This window comes from Diaporthe citri, assembly GCF_014595645.1.
Source record: "Diaporthe citri strain NFHF-8-4 chromosome Unknown scaffold_5, whole genome shotgun sequence".
NCBI lineage: Eukaryota > Fungi > Ascomycota > Sordariomycetes > Diaporthales > Diaporthaceae > Diaporthe > Diaporthe citri.
The window spans coordinates 2032312-2048813 of NW_025064850.1; the positions used below are offsets into that span (position 1 = coordinate 2032312).

The 16502-nt window shown below is 54.5% G+C and overlaps 3 protein-coding genes across 3 annotated transcripts; 1 reads left to right on the forward strand and 2 right to left on the reverse strand.

Moving 5' to 3' along the window:
* Positions 1-730: 730 nt before the first annotated feature.
* Positions 731-9063, reverse strand: INS49_011230 (uncharacterized protein; the record flags this gene model as incomplete). The annotated part of the gene is made up of 8 exons (XM_043171949.1): positions 731-757; positions 831-2956; positions 3026-3702; positions 3765-3940; positions 4038-4124; positions 4202-7300; positions 7354-8889; positions 9010-9063. The coding sequence occupies 8 exons, from the start codon at positions 9061-9063 to the stop codon at positions 731-733; spliced, it is 7782 nt and encodes a 2593-aa protein (XP_043023694.1).
* Positions 9064-10720: 1657 nt separating this feature from the next.
* INS49_011231 (uncharacterized protein) lies at positions 10721-11194 on the forward strand (the record flags this gene model as incomplete). The annotated part of the gene is made up of 1 exon (XM_043171950.1): positions 10721-11194. One exon carries the CDS (start codon positions 10721-10723, stop codon positions 11192-11194), a length of 474 nt encoding a protein of 157 aa, XP_043023695.1.
* Positions 11195-12500: 1306 nt separating this feature from the next.
* Positions 12501-15742, reverse strand: INS49_011232 (uncharacterized protein; the record flags this gene model as incomplete). The annotated part of the gene is made up of 3 exons (XM_043171951.1): positions 12501-13140; positions 13203-15372; positions 15433-15742. The coding sequence occupies 3 exons, from the start codon at positions 15740-15742 to the stop codon at positions 12501-12503; spliced, it is 3120 nt and encodes a 1039-aa protein (XP_043023696.1).
* Between the last annotated feature and the right edge of the window lie 760 nt (positions 15743-16502).

A 16502-nucleotide genomic window follows, 5' to 3' on the forward strand; every position in this document is an offset into this window, starting at 1 on the left:
GCGAGAGTTTCCTCGTGTGGCAACTAGCACCCCCTAAGAATAGCAATCCTTGTCCCATTCTCGCACAGCAGGTGCACACTAGGTGGTGCAGACGTGCATGCCGTGCTGCACGCGCCCTAGTACGACTGTAGGACGGTGGCTGCACGGCCTAACCCGCGCACGCCTTAAGGTGAAGGGATTTATAAGGCAGTGCCTTCAATCTGTGCGACGGTGAAAATCCGCAACTATCTCGGAAGCGGGAGAGACACGACAGGATCGCGGCAAGGCCTGGCATATAGGGCTGTGGCAACACCGTGGATGGATTTCCAAGCTGGATCCTCGGGCCAAGTAGCCCAAGTAGGAAGTTTTGATCATTCACGTATGACATGCATGCGAGTAGTTAGCTGTGGTGTTGCTTGGGATTACACAAGCAAGAGAGGGAGGGGGAAACGGGCGTTTAGACTATGCACTGCACTGCCTTCATGGTGTTGCAAGATCATCCCATGCACACATGCACACGGGGGTCCAATAACCATTCAACCATCGACTGTATCGTCAGGATATCTCTGCGTACAAACACCCAGCTTCGCGACTATCCAAAACATCTTGCCACCATTCTAAACCCACTCCGTACCATGCTCCTGCGCCCATATGCAATGGTCGCGCAGGCTGGTTTAGCGCATCTAAACACCTGAAAGCGTCTGCCGCTGCGGTCGTGGAATCCAAACCAGGTTTTACGGGCACGGGCAACTCAGTACGTCCCGGCATTAATTATCAACTATTGGTCCGTAATATTAGCATGTCTGGTCTGACTCCCTGGTGGCGAGTTGGGTTTCTGAAAGGCTACTCACATCGATCAACTTTTCCGTCTGCGCAAAGCACGCCTTGTCTGGCTCCTGCTGCGGGTTCAGCGAGCAGAAGCGCCAGAGGCCTCCGAACCCAATGTCCTCCAGGATCTCGTTGAGCCCCGAGGCACCCCCAGACTCCATCGCCGAGGCGAACTTGGGGTTCGACGTCAACGTCTGCAGGAGGCCGTGGGCCGACTCGAGCGTCGCCGAGTTCTGGCAGTGCAGCAGCGTCTCGTCGAGTATTGCTAGTATCGGCCCGCACAGGTGCACGATCACGTTCGGCCGTCCACTTGCCAGCTCATTCATCCACTGTAGCGTGCGGCTCTGTGCGGCGTCCTCGAGGTACGCGAAGTCGATGAGCTCGATCGCAGAGTTCAGCAGCAAGTCCTTGTCCTTGACCGTGCTGAGCTTCTCAGGGGTCCGCGCTTTGTGCACGCCAGCCAGGCTCGACGGTGGCTTGATACCCGCCAACCAGAGGGTGTCTTTGAGCTCGTCCGGTGTGACCACCCGTGACAGGATGAGCGACAGGTATGGAGAGTAAGGCACGTCCTTCAGTTTCTTGGAAGAGGCTTCTTGCCCCTCAATTGGACTTGCAGCCGTCTCTGTCATGTCCAAAAACGTAGCAAGCACATGTAGGGCTGTAGATTTGGTCATCGTATCTGACAGGCCACGCACGAGACATGCGCACACTGCAAAGTGGAAGTTCTCGGCAGTGAAGTGGATACCGTAGAATGCGTCCAGCGGAAGCGCCACCTCCTCGAGCTGCTCACGGCCCTGCAGCAGGTGTGCCACGAGCTTGGGGCCGCGAGTGTCGCCTGATGTGTTGATATTTGTGAGCACCGACTCCAAGAACACCGCCGCACAGTTGAACAGGTTGATTGGCACAAGCCTCAACAAGAAGGTAGCGAGCCAAAACAACTGCACACCGTAGCGGGAGGTCGACGGGAGCTTGGCCATCATCCGGGACAGTGCTGTAACAATCGCCACCAGCATCTCGCTGCTGCTATCCTCGCCGCTGAAGCGAGTGATGCTGATCCGTAGGGCGACGAGAACCTGATACAGAAGATCGTCGTCTACCTCTTCCCTCGCGAGGCAGCCCATGACGGAGAAAGCACGAGGCTGGATGGCAGGGTTGTTCTGGAAGGCGGTGCTGGCCACGAGGCTCATCCAGCGCGATCGCCAAGCATTAGCAATATCCGTGGAAATTGCTGCGATAGAGCAGACCTCGAACATGATACCAGCCAAAATCTCCGTGGCCGCTAGGTTGGGGCCATACTCTTGTGTCGTAGACATTGATGCCCCATCGCGCCCAGGGAATGCGGGCGTGATGCTCCAGATATCAGTCCTGGTTTCCGACAAGGACTCGAGGATGCCCCGGAGCTTGGCCTGGCGGGCCTCATCCAGATGGAACGACGTACAGGCCGCGTGGATGGAATTGACCAGGAGCCTGTGCACCAGTATGCGGATGTCCGGCGAGCCAGTGTTCGCAAGCATCGTTACGATGTGGAAAATCTCAGGCAAGAACATCTGCGCCTGTATCCCACTGTCGAAGGACAGCGATACGCAGAACTGCAGCAGAATGCAGACCTCTGGCCAGACGACGTTGTCAGGCAGGTACTTGCTCTGGCGCATAGAAGACCGGTTCATGGCCTTCCGCAAGCGAGTGATTATCTTGCCACGCAGCGAGATGCTGCCAATTGCCGTAACGATCGAGGTTAATGTCTCTGTCTGTTCATCGTGGAGACCTATACTCAAAGCCGTCTTGATCACTTCTTCGAGGAAGATATCGAGGAGAACCTCGTCTCCATGGATGGCCGGCCAGATCGTCTGCTCCAATGTGAAGCTCAAAGTCGGGTCGGACAGCGTCACGTCGATTAACTTCCGGAACAAACTCGCAATCTTATCGCGACCTTTGTCACTGTCGGGCTCAGCTGCCAGCACTGATGATCGGAGGCCTGGCAGCCATGGCGCCAGGTAGGCCAGACTCAAAGGCTTCTGCTCTTCGGAAAAGCTATCCCAGCCGACAAAGAATTCATTCAGGAAATCCGACGTGAGCTGAGGCTCGGCCTGAGCGAGCGTCTTGCTAATTTCCACGATAAACCGTGACGGGTCTAGCGGCACCGCGATGTCTAGAACAAGTCAGCGGGCGCGCGCTCCAACAATCCGCTCCCAGAGTGTCCCAATCGATTTTGGCTTACCTCGTGTGCACACCACCTTTGATGCGACCGTGAAGTTGAAGGCCTTGCATAGGGCGCCCAGCAGATTGTATGAGGAAAGTCGCAAGACGTGATCGGGGCTGGCCAGATTCGTTAGGGCAAGATTCAAAAGCGTACCCGGCACATCCTGTGGCCGAATAAGTCTTTCAAATGACTTCAGCGACCGCGTGTCCTTGCCGTACTTGGCCTTCGCGGCGCGGATCGTCTGTAAAATCTCCGCCTTCTTAGGGCTGGTGAAGTACATGATAATTTTGCCATTGTCAGCCCGGAGGCCAAAGGCTGATTCATCATCAGGCTTCACGTTCGTAGGCGCCTCATCAACGTCACCAAGGCGGAATATATCGTTGATGGTGGCGCTTAGGCGGAAGTTGGGGTGTACCTCCTGCTTCTCGGCTGTTGTTATCTGGACGAATTGGCTGCCTACCATGACCCGGCACGCGATCCTTCCTTTCGTTTTCGACAGTCGTACGACTGGCTTAAAGTCGTAGCGCGTGTCTGCAAAGACGCTGATTGTTTCCTTTGGCAGATGTAGCTGGTTGAAGTGGAAGTGATTTTGTAGCTCCTTGATGCTGCCAACGAGATGGTACTCGATGTTATTGGGGTTGAAGACACTGGCATCTTTTCTTGTCGAGACACGAAGAACACGACGCAGGCATTTGCTGTACATTGTCAGTCCTTCCGACGTCCATATCACACCTTGTATAGTCAAAACTCTGCTTACCGGAATGCACTGTTCATGTTGTAAATATAGACACGACTAAGCTGCTTCGACAGCTCCGTGGGAGTGAGAAGCTCGAGCTTGTGGAAGAGCTCGTCCTGGGGCTCGTCGTTCTGGCCATTGTAGCAGGTTGCGTCGATGAGTAGTCCGAAAGGTCGATGCCACAGGCGGCTGGCGATCTGTCCATGTGTCAGTACGATGACCAATTCTGAGCAAAGAGCAGCGTCACGGGCAACAGCATAGAGTCGTGACAAACAAAATTTTGTCTGCACTTACCTTCAAGTAGCAGTATATCAGAGTATCATAATCAATGTTCTCGTCATCAATGTTCCTCAAGATGATGCAGATGATGGACAAGCCATCCTGAACGCAGAATGTCAGCCGTCAGCCGTGGCTTATAGCGGAAGTGTCAGAATTTTTGAGGATCTTTGTGGGCTTACCTTGCTCTCTCCACCATCATACACAGCCCTCGCCGTGACGAATGATTCGGTACTGCGGAACGCATTGCGAAGCATAAAATTTTGGAACCGAGAGTAAGCTGGTGGACTGTTGGCTGAGATCAACGGCCTATTCCAAGTAACGGCCAGCGCTGGAGGACCAAGATGTGAGATGAGGTTTCTAAGGGGTTCAAGGACAGGGGACCGCATGCGAGAGATCTCAGCCGGAGTTCGAACAAAGTCTCTTCTCTCCTGGGAGGCGAGGCGCTGCCGCACTTGGTCCCAGTGGTCGTAGAGGAAGCGATGTAAAGCCACGCAGGAGCCAAAGTCGAACGATTCATTCGTGCTGGGAGGATCTGTTTTCTCAGGCGACACAGAAATCTCGCGCAGGAAGGTTGTCACCCTATATATGTTCTGCGTGAGGAAGTCGTTGAGAGGGAACATGTACGGCTCCTTGGCCCCGAAGAGCACATTGTTGGCCAAATTCTGGACAACCTTCGCAATAAGAAGAAGCCCTCGACGCATCTCCTTGGACGGTGCAGTAGATACTAAGCCCTCGACCTCGGGTGCCACAATAGCTGGACAGAAGAACCGGAGGAAGATGAAGGCGCCAACGGCAGTGTATTTAGCCTCCGGGAATCTAGGCATGACTGCCGTCGATATGATGCTGCAGATTTTCCTGAATGGCGACGGTATGTTCGCCGACGAAGCACAGATATCGTCAATGAAAACCTTGGCGACTATGCGAAGCTGCAGCGCATTTTTCTGGAGTTCCTCCTGTGACGTGACACGGGCTGGGTCCAGTTCAAGGTCAAGATCCTTTGAAGTTAGCATGAGCCGCTCCACGACTTTTTGCAATGTTGCTTTCAGGTATGCTGTGCCCTTCCACTTTGCATAAATCGAGAGCATCTTCGTGGCCACGCAAGTTCTCCGGAGCAGCTCGGATTCGTTTTCCGTATCCTCAATTTCTTGCTTCACAAGAGCTTCCAGCAGGGCGAAGCTCATGCCCCGGGTCTCAAAGATGTTCAACAGCGATATTGTCACCTCGTCGACCTCGCTGCTGGGGCATACTGCGCTAATAGCAGCCGCCAGAGTCGTATCAGTAGTCAAAAGATCTAGCAATTCGTCGTACTTCTCCGTGACGGCAGTGTCGGACAGGTTGTTGAATTCAGTGCCTTGCATCAGGATGTTGTAGAGAACTTTCACGAAAGCTGTTCTTATCTCAACGTTCTCGTGATAACCAATACTCAAAGAGTGCTTCAGACCGACGTCAATGTTCGCACTAAGGAGATTGGAAAGTACGGTGATGGCAAGTTCAGAGCTTGTAATACTGTCGTCCCTGGCGGTCGTCCCATGATCGTGCCTGCTCGCCTCGGCAGATTCCAGATTGAGAAGCGACAGAAACCGGTTGAAGTAAGTGTGGAACATCTGTGACTTGAGCTCACTTGTTCCAACATCTGACTGTCCGTCGCCTGGTTGCAGTGGGAGACGATACGTTAGCTCAGCCAGCGACCTGAGGCAAGCCCTGTCGAGATCTCTCTGGATTCTCAGTGAATCGTCAGGCCGCGCAGGCCCAAACGCCGCCGCAGACTCCGCCCTTGGGGAGCGTGGCCTTGCGATCCAACTGAATATGTATTCCAGGAGCTGGTTGCGGATACGAACATCATCCCTCAGGTTCAGATGCTCTTTTTTCTTCACGACAGCCTCACAAAGTTGGCAGACTTTGATCTTGACCATGAGGCTGTTCTTGGTGTCTGGAACGCCGTCGAGGAATTTGGCAAAGTTGAGCGTGAGTGCACCTAGATGCACAGACGACGCTGCTCCCAAATCGGAAGGGCCATCCAGTCTGTCCACCAGGGCGCGGAGCAGGGAAATTGACTGCTCGGCAAAAACGATCTCGCTATCAAGGCCCTTGACAGCTGACTCCAGTGCACCTGTGAACAGAATATCCAGCTCCGACTCGAGTGCTTTGAAGAGAGGCTGGTACAATGCGGGCGAGATCTCCGAGGAGAGCACCTCCCGCGTGGTCTCCCTCACACGTACGTTGCTGCAAGCCAGGAGCTGGATGCTGAGCCTCAGATACCTATTGAGTATTGGTTCCTCCTGATTGTCGGAAGACAGCCGATCAATCCATTTCAGACCTCCAAGAGATGGGTCGTCGATAATCGCAGTCTGGTCGGCTACGCAGACACCGCCGAGAGAGGCTAGGAAGCCAGAGTAGTTCCGCCACTCGGCGACTGCCATTTCCGATGTAGTCTCGAGGGCTGCGGTCGACACATCTCTTGATAAATGCAGCCACCTATCAAATGCTAGAGCCCACGCATCCAAGATACCCGCGCTTGGGTATTGCATTCGCCGTAGCAGGCCGCGGATTCTTTTCTGGAAAGCGACCAGTCCGGTGAAGCGGAACGCGCGCGAGCCGATTTCCCGAAAAACATCGCCATTTCGAAGGAGAGATAATGCCGCCTTCGCGGTGCTCGAGGAGGCAGTCTCAACAATATGACTCTCCTCAAAGAACAGGCCGAAGCAGCTGATAACTAGCTGGCACGTCTCGATATTCGCCGAGCACAAGGAGACCAGCAAAAGTGTCTCCAGCCTGGTATTTATGGCCGCTCTCTCGGGTATCTCTTCCGGCAAGTTGGCCAGTTCCGAGAGCTTCCGCAGCAAAACAAGTCTGGACTCAAGATACCCGTGAATCGAATTGATACCTGCACCAAGGTCTTGAGAGTCGACCTTGTCGAGAAGGTCGCTTAGAACAAGCGAGGTCAGTTTCCAGAACTTTTGCTTGAATGCAAGAGAGCATATCCTTTTCGACGCACGGAGAGACTCCATGATGATCGTACTGCCGAATACGCGCACGGTTACCTGCGCGGCCAATCGGCGCACTTCTTCGTTTGAAGTGACCAGGCAAGGCAGGAAAGACTCGAGGCTCTCTTCAAAGTACTCATTCTTTTCCTTGTGCTCTGGAATCTTCACAAAGACGCCCAGTGGGCAGACACAGAGAAACGAGATGATGTGATGGAGCATGCTATTGTTGTCGACTAGCTCCAGGGCTTTTCTCGAAGACCCGTGATCGCCCACGACAAATATTGTGGACATGGTCTACCGCCGAAGTCAGTTCATGTTCGACTGTGCAAGAGCATTGTGTTACATACCTTGAGTTGAGCCAGCGTGAACTCGAACCCGATCGTATAGAGCTGCGTGTAATGATCCGCCTCCTCAAGACCCGCAAAGTGAGAGCAGGCCTGGATCACAGCGATTTTGAAACCAAGCGGAGTGTTCGGGGCGAGGCAGGATGGTGCCAAGGACTCGACACAGCTCTCATAGTTAAGGTCAGTTAGGCTCATAAAGGCAGCGGTCATGATGTCCTGGTCGAACAGCCCGCTATCCGGCCCCGAGCTGTTGCGACGGAAAACAGCGTCTCGAATCTCATCCTGCACGTCCAGGGCGTAACTCATGAACGCCGAATCACTCTCGGGGTCAAAATGCCGGGCCGCACGCAGAAGTAGCACAAGACAGTACGCCGCCTGTTCATTTTTGTTCCTGAGGGTTTTCCTCAAACCGTCAAGAAATGCGACTTTCTTGGACATGCTACCACTCTTGGCCTCTCGCAGGTTGCTGGCAACCTCGAACACATCAGGGAGGAGGAAAAGTAAGGTAATTTGCAACGGGTAGAGCAAGAACTTCCGCCTCACACCATCGGCAACCGAGTCTGCCCTTCCATTGTCATGCACGACTGTCTGTGTCATATCAAAGAGGGTATCCGGCCCACCATCTAGCCTCTTGTGAATTGTGTGCAACTCAACAAACTCGTCGGGATAACGATCCAACCATCTGGTGATCAAAAGCGGGGTGACGATGGCGATGGTGTGCTGGAACGGTCTCCGAAAATGAAGATAACTGGAGCAGATCTCCTGGATGATCAGTCCGAGCTTCTGACTGTCTACCCAGAAGCATCCGATTAGGCGCAACACTATTAATGCGGTGTATTCGTCGTCGGCGCTCGCTGGGGTTTGGACAGTTGCGATATTCGCAGACGTGGCAGTCCGGACCATGTAGATGAGCTTCCTCAGATACTCGAACGAGCTCGTCCAGTTGGACGCACTGACAAACTCAGCGATGGTCCTGCCCTGGCGCTCCAGGCCTTCGATTTTCGAGTCAAATAGCGCCTGGCTCTCAACGGGCTGCTCGCTGCCGGCGGGCGGCAGAGAGGTGGCCAGCTCGGGGTGGTCCGCCACCACGGTGCGCTCGGTATTGAACTCATCAAGCAAGGTCTGGGTCGACAGACTGTATCCTTCCGGGAGAGGTCGGGCGTACAGTCTCAAAATATCCAGAACCCTGGTCACCAGCGCGGAATCGAGTGTCTGCGGAGGAGGCAACTTGGCCCTCTGGGCACTTCTCATTCGCCAAGACTCGGGCTGTGGCGGAATAGAACCCACAGCATTCCAGTGGCTGGTGCAGCAATCGGCAATCAGGCCAAATATATAGATCTCGGATATGAGGACGTGAGGTGGGTGGGTGGAGATTGCTCCGGCCTTGTATGGTCGTCCTAGGTCCTCGATCAAGCCCATCAGAGCGTCGAGGACGACATTGATGGATCCGGCGCTGACCTTCAGCAGGGTGGCACGGGTGATGAGAACGATGTCATCTTGAGCGAGGTCTTGGCTGGTGGTGCCTGTCCGGTGCGGAAGCTACATCGGGGCGAGCAGGAAGTCAGCACGGGTGTTTCTCTCCGCCATCCTTCGCATCCAGAGATCGGGACAGCATCCAATGCGATCCTCGGGGCGTCCCCTTGTCATTCGTCTCCTTACCCTTGTAGTGAGCCTCTCCACAAGACACCGAACCAGACTGCCATCACCGTTCATTGTGCTGAGAGACATAGGGGTGTGTCTCCCTCTTTCGCATGTTTAAAGCAGCATGCCCTCTCCTGGGCAGTTCTGGGATCGGGCTGCCCTCGCGGTCCGGGGGGGATTCGCCTGCAGCGCCAGGCAGTCGACGGGCTTGTAGGTGTCGGAGCGGGCTAGTGATCGCGATGCGTGCGTGACACCGGGGCGAGGATGGTGTGGGATCGGGCGATTGGGCGATTGGGCAATTGAGAGCGTCGGGACAGCGTCGGTGCTTGGGAACGGGCCAGGCTGGGAGACGGCAGCGGGCGTTGACTCGATGGAGCTCGCGATGGGGTTTGAAGAGTGGAGTAGGCGTGGTCTCTCAACAACAGGCTAGCAGAAATGGATCGACACAAAGAAACAGATGATGGCGCCCCTCGATTGAGCAATCGGTCGTCTGTGGTTTTGCGAAGGGGCTTGTCTGGGGCCGGATGTACTGCAACGGTCGACGATGCATGAACTCGCCCTTGGCCTCCCTCCACTCGCCCAATGGACCTGTCTTGCATGTGTCCTCGACCTCCCAAGGCTGCTGGGTGTGTACATGCACATGTACCAGGCCTGGCCAGGGCGGCAGGGCAGCAGGGTAGCAGCAGACTGCGGTGTGCGTAGGGTACCGTACCGTGCTTACCGCGGCACGCGCTAAGCTTAAATGGTTGACCAGCTCGGTACTGCAGTGGGGAGCAAGGCCCGGCGTGGGAGGCAGCGCAAGATTGGGCACAAGAGCTGAGCTGCGGGTGAGGCGTCCCCCCCATGGCCCAGGGGTAAGCTGGCCCCTGGTCCCTTGCATTGCACCCCAGAGGCACACGCAGGGAGAGACACAAGAGAGACAACTTTGGAACACAAAACCCACCCTTTGGTACCCAGCGACCGCGGCAGATTGGGCCAGCCGTCGATGCAACTGAACCTCCAGACGCACGACCTTGCATCTACGTACCTATGCAGGTACACATGAGTCTGGTATATTGCCAGAGGGCTGGAGGAGTAACCGGGCAGGGCTACCACCCGCAAGGCTCGAGCCCAGCATGTGACAACTCCCCTTCTCCCGAGAGAACAATGGAATTACCGCGAGGGATGAGCTGGTCTCGGACGAGGGCGAGCTCAAGCTCAAGCTCTAGAAGCAGCTCCAGTCCACGTAATGTCCAAGCTGAGCAATAGGGCTGTGCGTGCCCAAGGCAGCCAAGAGCCCACGGTCACATCTGGACTACCAGGAAAGGATATCACGGCTGCATTTGGGCTAGGGACTATCCTAAAATGTGACGGCGCCTTATCCCAGGAGAATATCCCACAAACATGAGCAATAACGTGGGCACAACTAACTGACTCTACAACGACCAATGACTGATCAACTGCCCTGCTGACAACATAACCAGGCCAGCCTCCATGTGCCTGCTGTCCTTACTATGCGACAAGGTAAGGCGCATTTAGGGAAGGATTTACTAGGGAGCAGGAACAGGTCATGTCCGACTCAGCCACCATGGCCCTCGTAGAGTGTGTTCTATTAATGGACGAATCCCAGCTCCTCCAGTTCAATGTCGTCTTTTTACATATAATCTGCAGTGCGTGAGGACGCCGGGCTGGATTTCTTTTCACCTCTGCTTGTGTTCCCCCAAACTCTAAACAACCATCCTCACCCGCAATGTTCGCGTGCTGCTTTTCTGGGAGGGAATACGAGGACGACACGCAACACGAGGCCGCTCGCCCCCAAGCAAATAGGCCCCCTTCCGACGAGATGTCCCTTACACCGAAGCCAGTCACGGGCCGCAGGAAACCCTCAGACGCAGCTCAGAAACCACCAGCAGAGTCCGTTACAGCCCCCAGCGACCGAAACAACGACAAGTTTAAGCCGTCAGACTACCTCTACTTTGGCGAAGGGTCATCAGGGTACCATCCCAGGCATACCGTCGCAAATAGCACAAACCAGCAGGGCAGGGCTTCGAATGGTCCAAGGTATACCACGGTTGGGTCAGGAAATCCGTCGGGACGCGACAACAGTGGATATCTGGCCACGGGTCTCAACAACAACACACAGATGGGATACTCCAACCTTACCTATGGGGGGTCGTTGCAGTACAACTTTGCTGGGACGCAACCGATTGGCGTTGGAACCTGAGCAAGTGTGTGGCATATGATGACTGATGCACTCAGTCGCCGTATTTCGTTCCCCAGCGCAGAGAGACTGCCTTTGCAGCCCCTGATACCGTTGCTCAGTCGCAATCCGTACGATTGATCTCGGAAAGCATATCAGCGCTGGCTGTGCTCCTTTGGACCCGCACATAAGGCTCCTCCCTGCCAGTTGTGCTCACAACCTGCTCGTTCATCAAAGCATGGCTGAAAAGGAGGTCGAGCCTTTTGACGCCACCTGGAAGGGTGCACTTCGACTTGACACAGGGGCGCATTGAATCAGCCATAGCAGCTTACGAGCAGACTCTGGCTTGTATGATGGAGGCGCATGTTCCGATGCCTCCTAAGCCGCCACTGCTCCCAAGGCACGTTCGCCTCAACCTAAATCAACCAAAGTGTTAATTGACGGGGTTTTGCATGGCCCGGTGGAGGTGGGTGGGTGGAAGGTCATTCATACCGAGATCAGGCACTACGATACTCGTTCGCCTGGAGTACACCAACTGTTCCCATACACGGTGTGGATCCAAGTATATCCAGGAAGCAGCACGTTTAAGAAAAGAAGCACCCGATGGGCTTGAAGACTTGAATACGGACATGTGTTTGACAGCTTTCGCGTTACAAGAGCCACTTTGCTCTTGTTCCGGGTATTCACAATATCACCTCCAAGTGTCATTGGGTGTCCTGGTCTTCTGCTGGTACCTCACATAAATCTATAGGGCCTCCAAGGCAATCGGCGAGGCTGGGAAACATAATGATTAGCCAAAATACAAATACCGGCCTAGTCATGACAAACACCGGCTGAGCATTGCACGAGACCTACTTTGTAGACAATCTCGAGTAAGCAATGGATTTCTATCAGCGCCATCCAGACGGTCTACAGAGTTGATTGTGCCAATAGGTTCATAAGAAAGATGTAATTTTCGAGCTCGTTTTATAGCATTCCGAGGAACTATCCTGGTCAAACTTTTGATGGCAAACAAAACCAATAGAATAAGCAATGACGATGACAACCGTGGCCACAGGCCCTGATAAGGAAACCCAGGAATTGCTGCTCCACACGTATGAGTGTGTCACAGTAGGCATTCCCGAGCGTTCATCAGAACGTGCGAAATAGAAAACATCCCAGAAAAACAACACAAGCAATGAGAACTCCTAAAAACGGTGGACATGAAGTACAGTTGACCGTCGCGAGAAAGTAGACAGCGCCGTGGGCTCAATAGACGTTTCTATTCGGCGCCTTTGTGGAATCACATCTACTCAAGGCACGCAAAGGTATTGTGAACATCTACCCAGACCTAGCGACGATAGCCACGACCATTGCCACTGTAACCACGGTCGTAGCCCCTGTCCCCTCCATAGCCCCCCTGTCGACGGTCATCACGACCAGAGTACGGCGGTTGTTGATACCCCTGACCTTGATAGCCTTGATAACCTCCTCCTCCTCCTCCACCATACTGCCCTGGTGGTGCGCCATATCCGCCTCCATTGCCATAGCCCTGGTTGTATCCGCCGCCGTATCCACCGTATCCACCGCCATTGCCGAAATTAGCGGGCGGTGGTGGTGGCGGCAAACCGCTACCGAAGCCCACTGTTCCAGGAGGAGGTGGCACCCAGTTGGCCGGTGGGGCTGGATAGCCACCACCGTTTCTAGGTGGAGGATAGCTATCTCGTCCACCATAGCCTCCTCCTGAGCCTCCACGACCACGGCCACCTTGATACCCGCCGCGTCCGGGACCGTAATTGATCGGTTCAGTACGGCCATTCTGATAGTTGTGGCGTCCCAGAGGCGCGCCACCATGGCTTCTGCCTGACCGGCGGCCCTTCGATCGAATCTCGTCCATGTCGTTCCGGTCGAGGGCCGGTGTCGGTAGCTTGACGCCGCGAAGTAGCATAGACTTGTGCGTGTGTGCGCTGCTTGGCATTTCGTAGTTAACACTGCGCACTGTTAGTGACTGCATCTACAAGTAGCTAAAGGTGGGAAAAGTGTGCTGGCATACCTCAGGGAGCGGTCGTAGTCAAGGTCAGGCATTGACTTTCTTTCAAGTGGGTATGTCAGAGCACCGTGAGGGAGGTAATCCTCGATCTTTTTGATCTCACCCGCCAGACCACCACTTGTCCTCGGGTCGAGCTGGTGTTTCGGCGCGCCTTGCTTCTTTGAGTAGAAGTGAATGATGATATCGTCGTACAAGCCTGGGTGCGCATCTGATATTATGAGAACGTCATTTCCAGGCTCATTCCGTGCCAAAGCATCTTCACTCAACAAGTGATACTTCTTCGCCATGGCCTCGAGGAGCCGCGGCATGTCAATAAACGGCAAGAGCGCGACACCTTGCCACGCCATCTTCTTCCCGTTCAGGTCGACCTCAAAATCCTCAGGATAGAAATCAATGATTTCGCTGTCCTCATCTGTCATGAGGTCATGGAAAACTTCAGGGATGGCGTGCCTGGACGCCGCAGGGAGAACGCTCATGAGTTGTTCGTATGGTTTGGATATTCTTCCTTTCTCGAACTTGATCTCGACCTTGTGTAGGTCCACGAAATCCTGGGCGAAGGGCGCATAATGGTAAGGATAGTACCAATCCCAAGACGGGCAGCCTTGGAAGTAGTACATCAGCACCCATGCTAGACCCTCCACGTACGCGCGCCCGACTTTGTGACGGAACTCAACGTCGTTACGGTCCACGTGGAATTTCTGTTCGTAGTATCTGTCGGCGTACCCGTCCTCCCAGAGCCTCACTGTGTCGACGGGCCCCTCATTCTCGGTCGTGGTGGACGGAGTGACGGCGTCAGGACTGTCAGTGCTCGGTGTGCCAGGTTCATCCTTCTCCAGAAGGTCTGCTTTGCGCTTGCGTGCAGCTGAAGGCGGTGTTTCTTGGGCCTGCGAAGTTTCTTCACCCTTCGCCGTCTCCTCCTTGGACTCGGTAGGTTTGTTCATGAGACCCTGGATCTGGCTCTTAAGAACGCTGGCAGCGCTCTTGTTGGCATTGTTTGCATTCTGCAAAGAACTCTTGTTAACAACCATATCGTGCGTGATTGCACTGTTCGGCTTGGACAGAGGGCCAGGCAAGCTCGAGATCGGCACGAAAGCTGCATCGGGGGCAAGGCCGGGCACCATGTTGTCAACCTTCTGATGCTTATTCCTTCCCTGGGGGCCCGAGTTGTTACGCCCAGCTGCGCGAGCTTGCTCAGCCGCCTTGCGCCTTTTGAAACCGGCTTCGCGCCGGTCTTCTGTCTCCTTCCTGCGGCGGAAGATAGCATCCTCCTGTTTCGCAAGACCAGCCAGGATGAGTTGCGCCCGCTCCAGATCGCAATGTCCGTCTTTGGTAAGATAGCCCCCCATGTGGGGCAGGTTGTCTTTCCATATGGCAGTAAGTGTATCGATTCCATTCTCCCGGATCTCGAGGGCAGGAAGATGGGGCAGGAAATCATTGCCAACGAAAAAGCACATGAAGACCCAGTCATCAATAGCGCGCTCGATGTCCCAACGAAAGGGAAGGTTGGGCACATCGAGCTCGACAGCGAGATATTCGCGGAGAATGGAGACATGTAGCCAGATGAAAGGCTTCAACGGATGAGCGTTGTCCTTGCCGTCAAAATCGGCATCCTTGTCCTTCTGCTCTCCTCTGCAGTTCTGGGCATCATGGCCCTTCTGCCCACACAACTTACACATTTTGACCCTGCTATCTTGTGCGAAGACATCCTCACGCAGCACTCGGAAATGAGGCTCATGGGTAGCAAGACCAAGCATGATGAGATCGGCATCTAGGCCATAGATAACATGGCGGGTGTTGGGGTCATGTTCTGGCGAGGCCCTCTGGGAGCGAACAAAGTTCATGATCTTGTGTTCGCCTTCTCCAGGGACAGTCGCGTCTGAAATGATGACTTTCATGTTCGCCCAGGCTGGATCGGTATTTAATTTGTAACTACACCAGTATCTCAGACTGGCTGCCAAAATCTTCATGAAGGGCGTTCCAGGCGTGATGGAGTTTGAGTCAAAAGCTTTCTTGACAACTTCCTCGGTAGACTCAGCAGGGTGGGTACCACCGTTCTGTCGTTTCAGGAGGGTGAGCAATTGCTGCTTGTCTTCTTCCTTTTCTTTGGCATCCTGGGCGGCACGGAAACGACGGGAGCGCTGCTGGTTCATTTTGGCACGGGGAGCAACACCATCTGGCGTAAATGGGTCAGTAAGGTACGTGAGGGTGGTGGCTAGGGGCAGTCGTGACTTACCGACAGCAATCATGAGCAGCTTGCGCGGCCTTACCATGTTGACCACTCGGTCGGTGTACTTGAAGACTTCGACCATCATCTCCTCCTCATCCTTTGGAGGAGGCCTGTCCTCCGGATGTGAGCAAGGGTGGACGATACCATTCATGTCCAGGTAAAGATTGTCGAACTCTTCACCATTTGGGTTGGGCTGCGTATGGTCGACCGGAATAACGGAGCCGTCGTCCATGGTCACGGGCTGGTCTTCAATGACAGGAGATATGATCTTGGGGTATTTGGTGGAAAGCCACCGAAAGGCCGCGGGAATACCCATCTTGTCGTGTGTGGACGGCTAGGGCCTCTGACGAAAGATCAGGATTGGAGTGGTGAGATGTAGCACCTCAAGTTGGATGCGCGCTTAGTCGAGCGGGGAAGGAGAGTCGCTTATTCGGGTGCGATCACTTTCGTGTGGGAAGAGGTATTTACGATGGGACGCGATGTCGTTCCTCCCTTTGCTGGTGTTGTCGTCCAGGTCGTTGCGCTGAGAGTCAGCTGCCTGGGTTCGAGGTATTCAGGTTTCTACCTGCAATTTACGCGGGTCAGTCTGCGACAGGGCCTCAACACCCAGAAGTCACAGCAGCGTGCGAGCAAGAGCCTCCACAAGGCCTGCTTAGCCGGAACCAGATGGCTAAATGATTCTGGCGGATGAGCGTGACTCAAGAGGACTCGACGACGATGGCGAGAGTCGAGGGTTGACGGCGGGAGGATGCGCCGGGAAGTTTTGCAGTATACGATTCCCGCCTAGTCGCTACGTACGAATTGCATGCGGCTCCAACTGGACGCTCGGACCCACATTCCACAAGACTAGGGGTCTTTCTCGATTCGGAGGACAGTACTGGGGAACTGGGTAACCAGGTACCTGCCCAGGGAGCCTGCCGCCCCTCAAGCGTGTACGGATGCATCCGTAGGTACATTACTATGCATACAGAATGTACATTCTGAATACTCTGGCCAACTTACAATAATTCAACAAAAATGCCAATTACAAATGCCAACTTATCTATACAGGCAACTTGCGCAATGCTCAATGATAC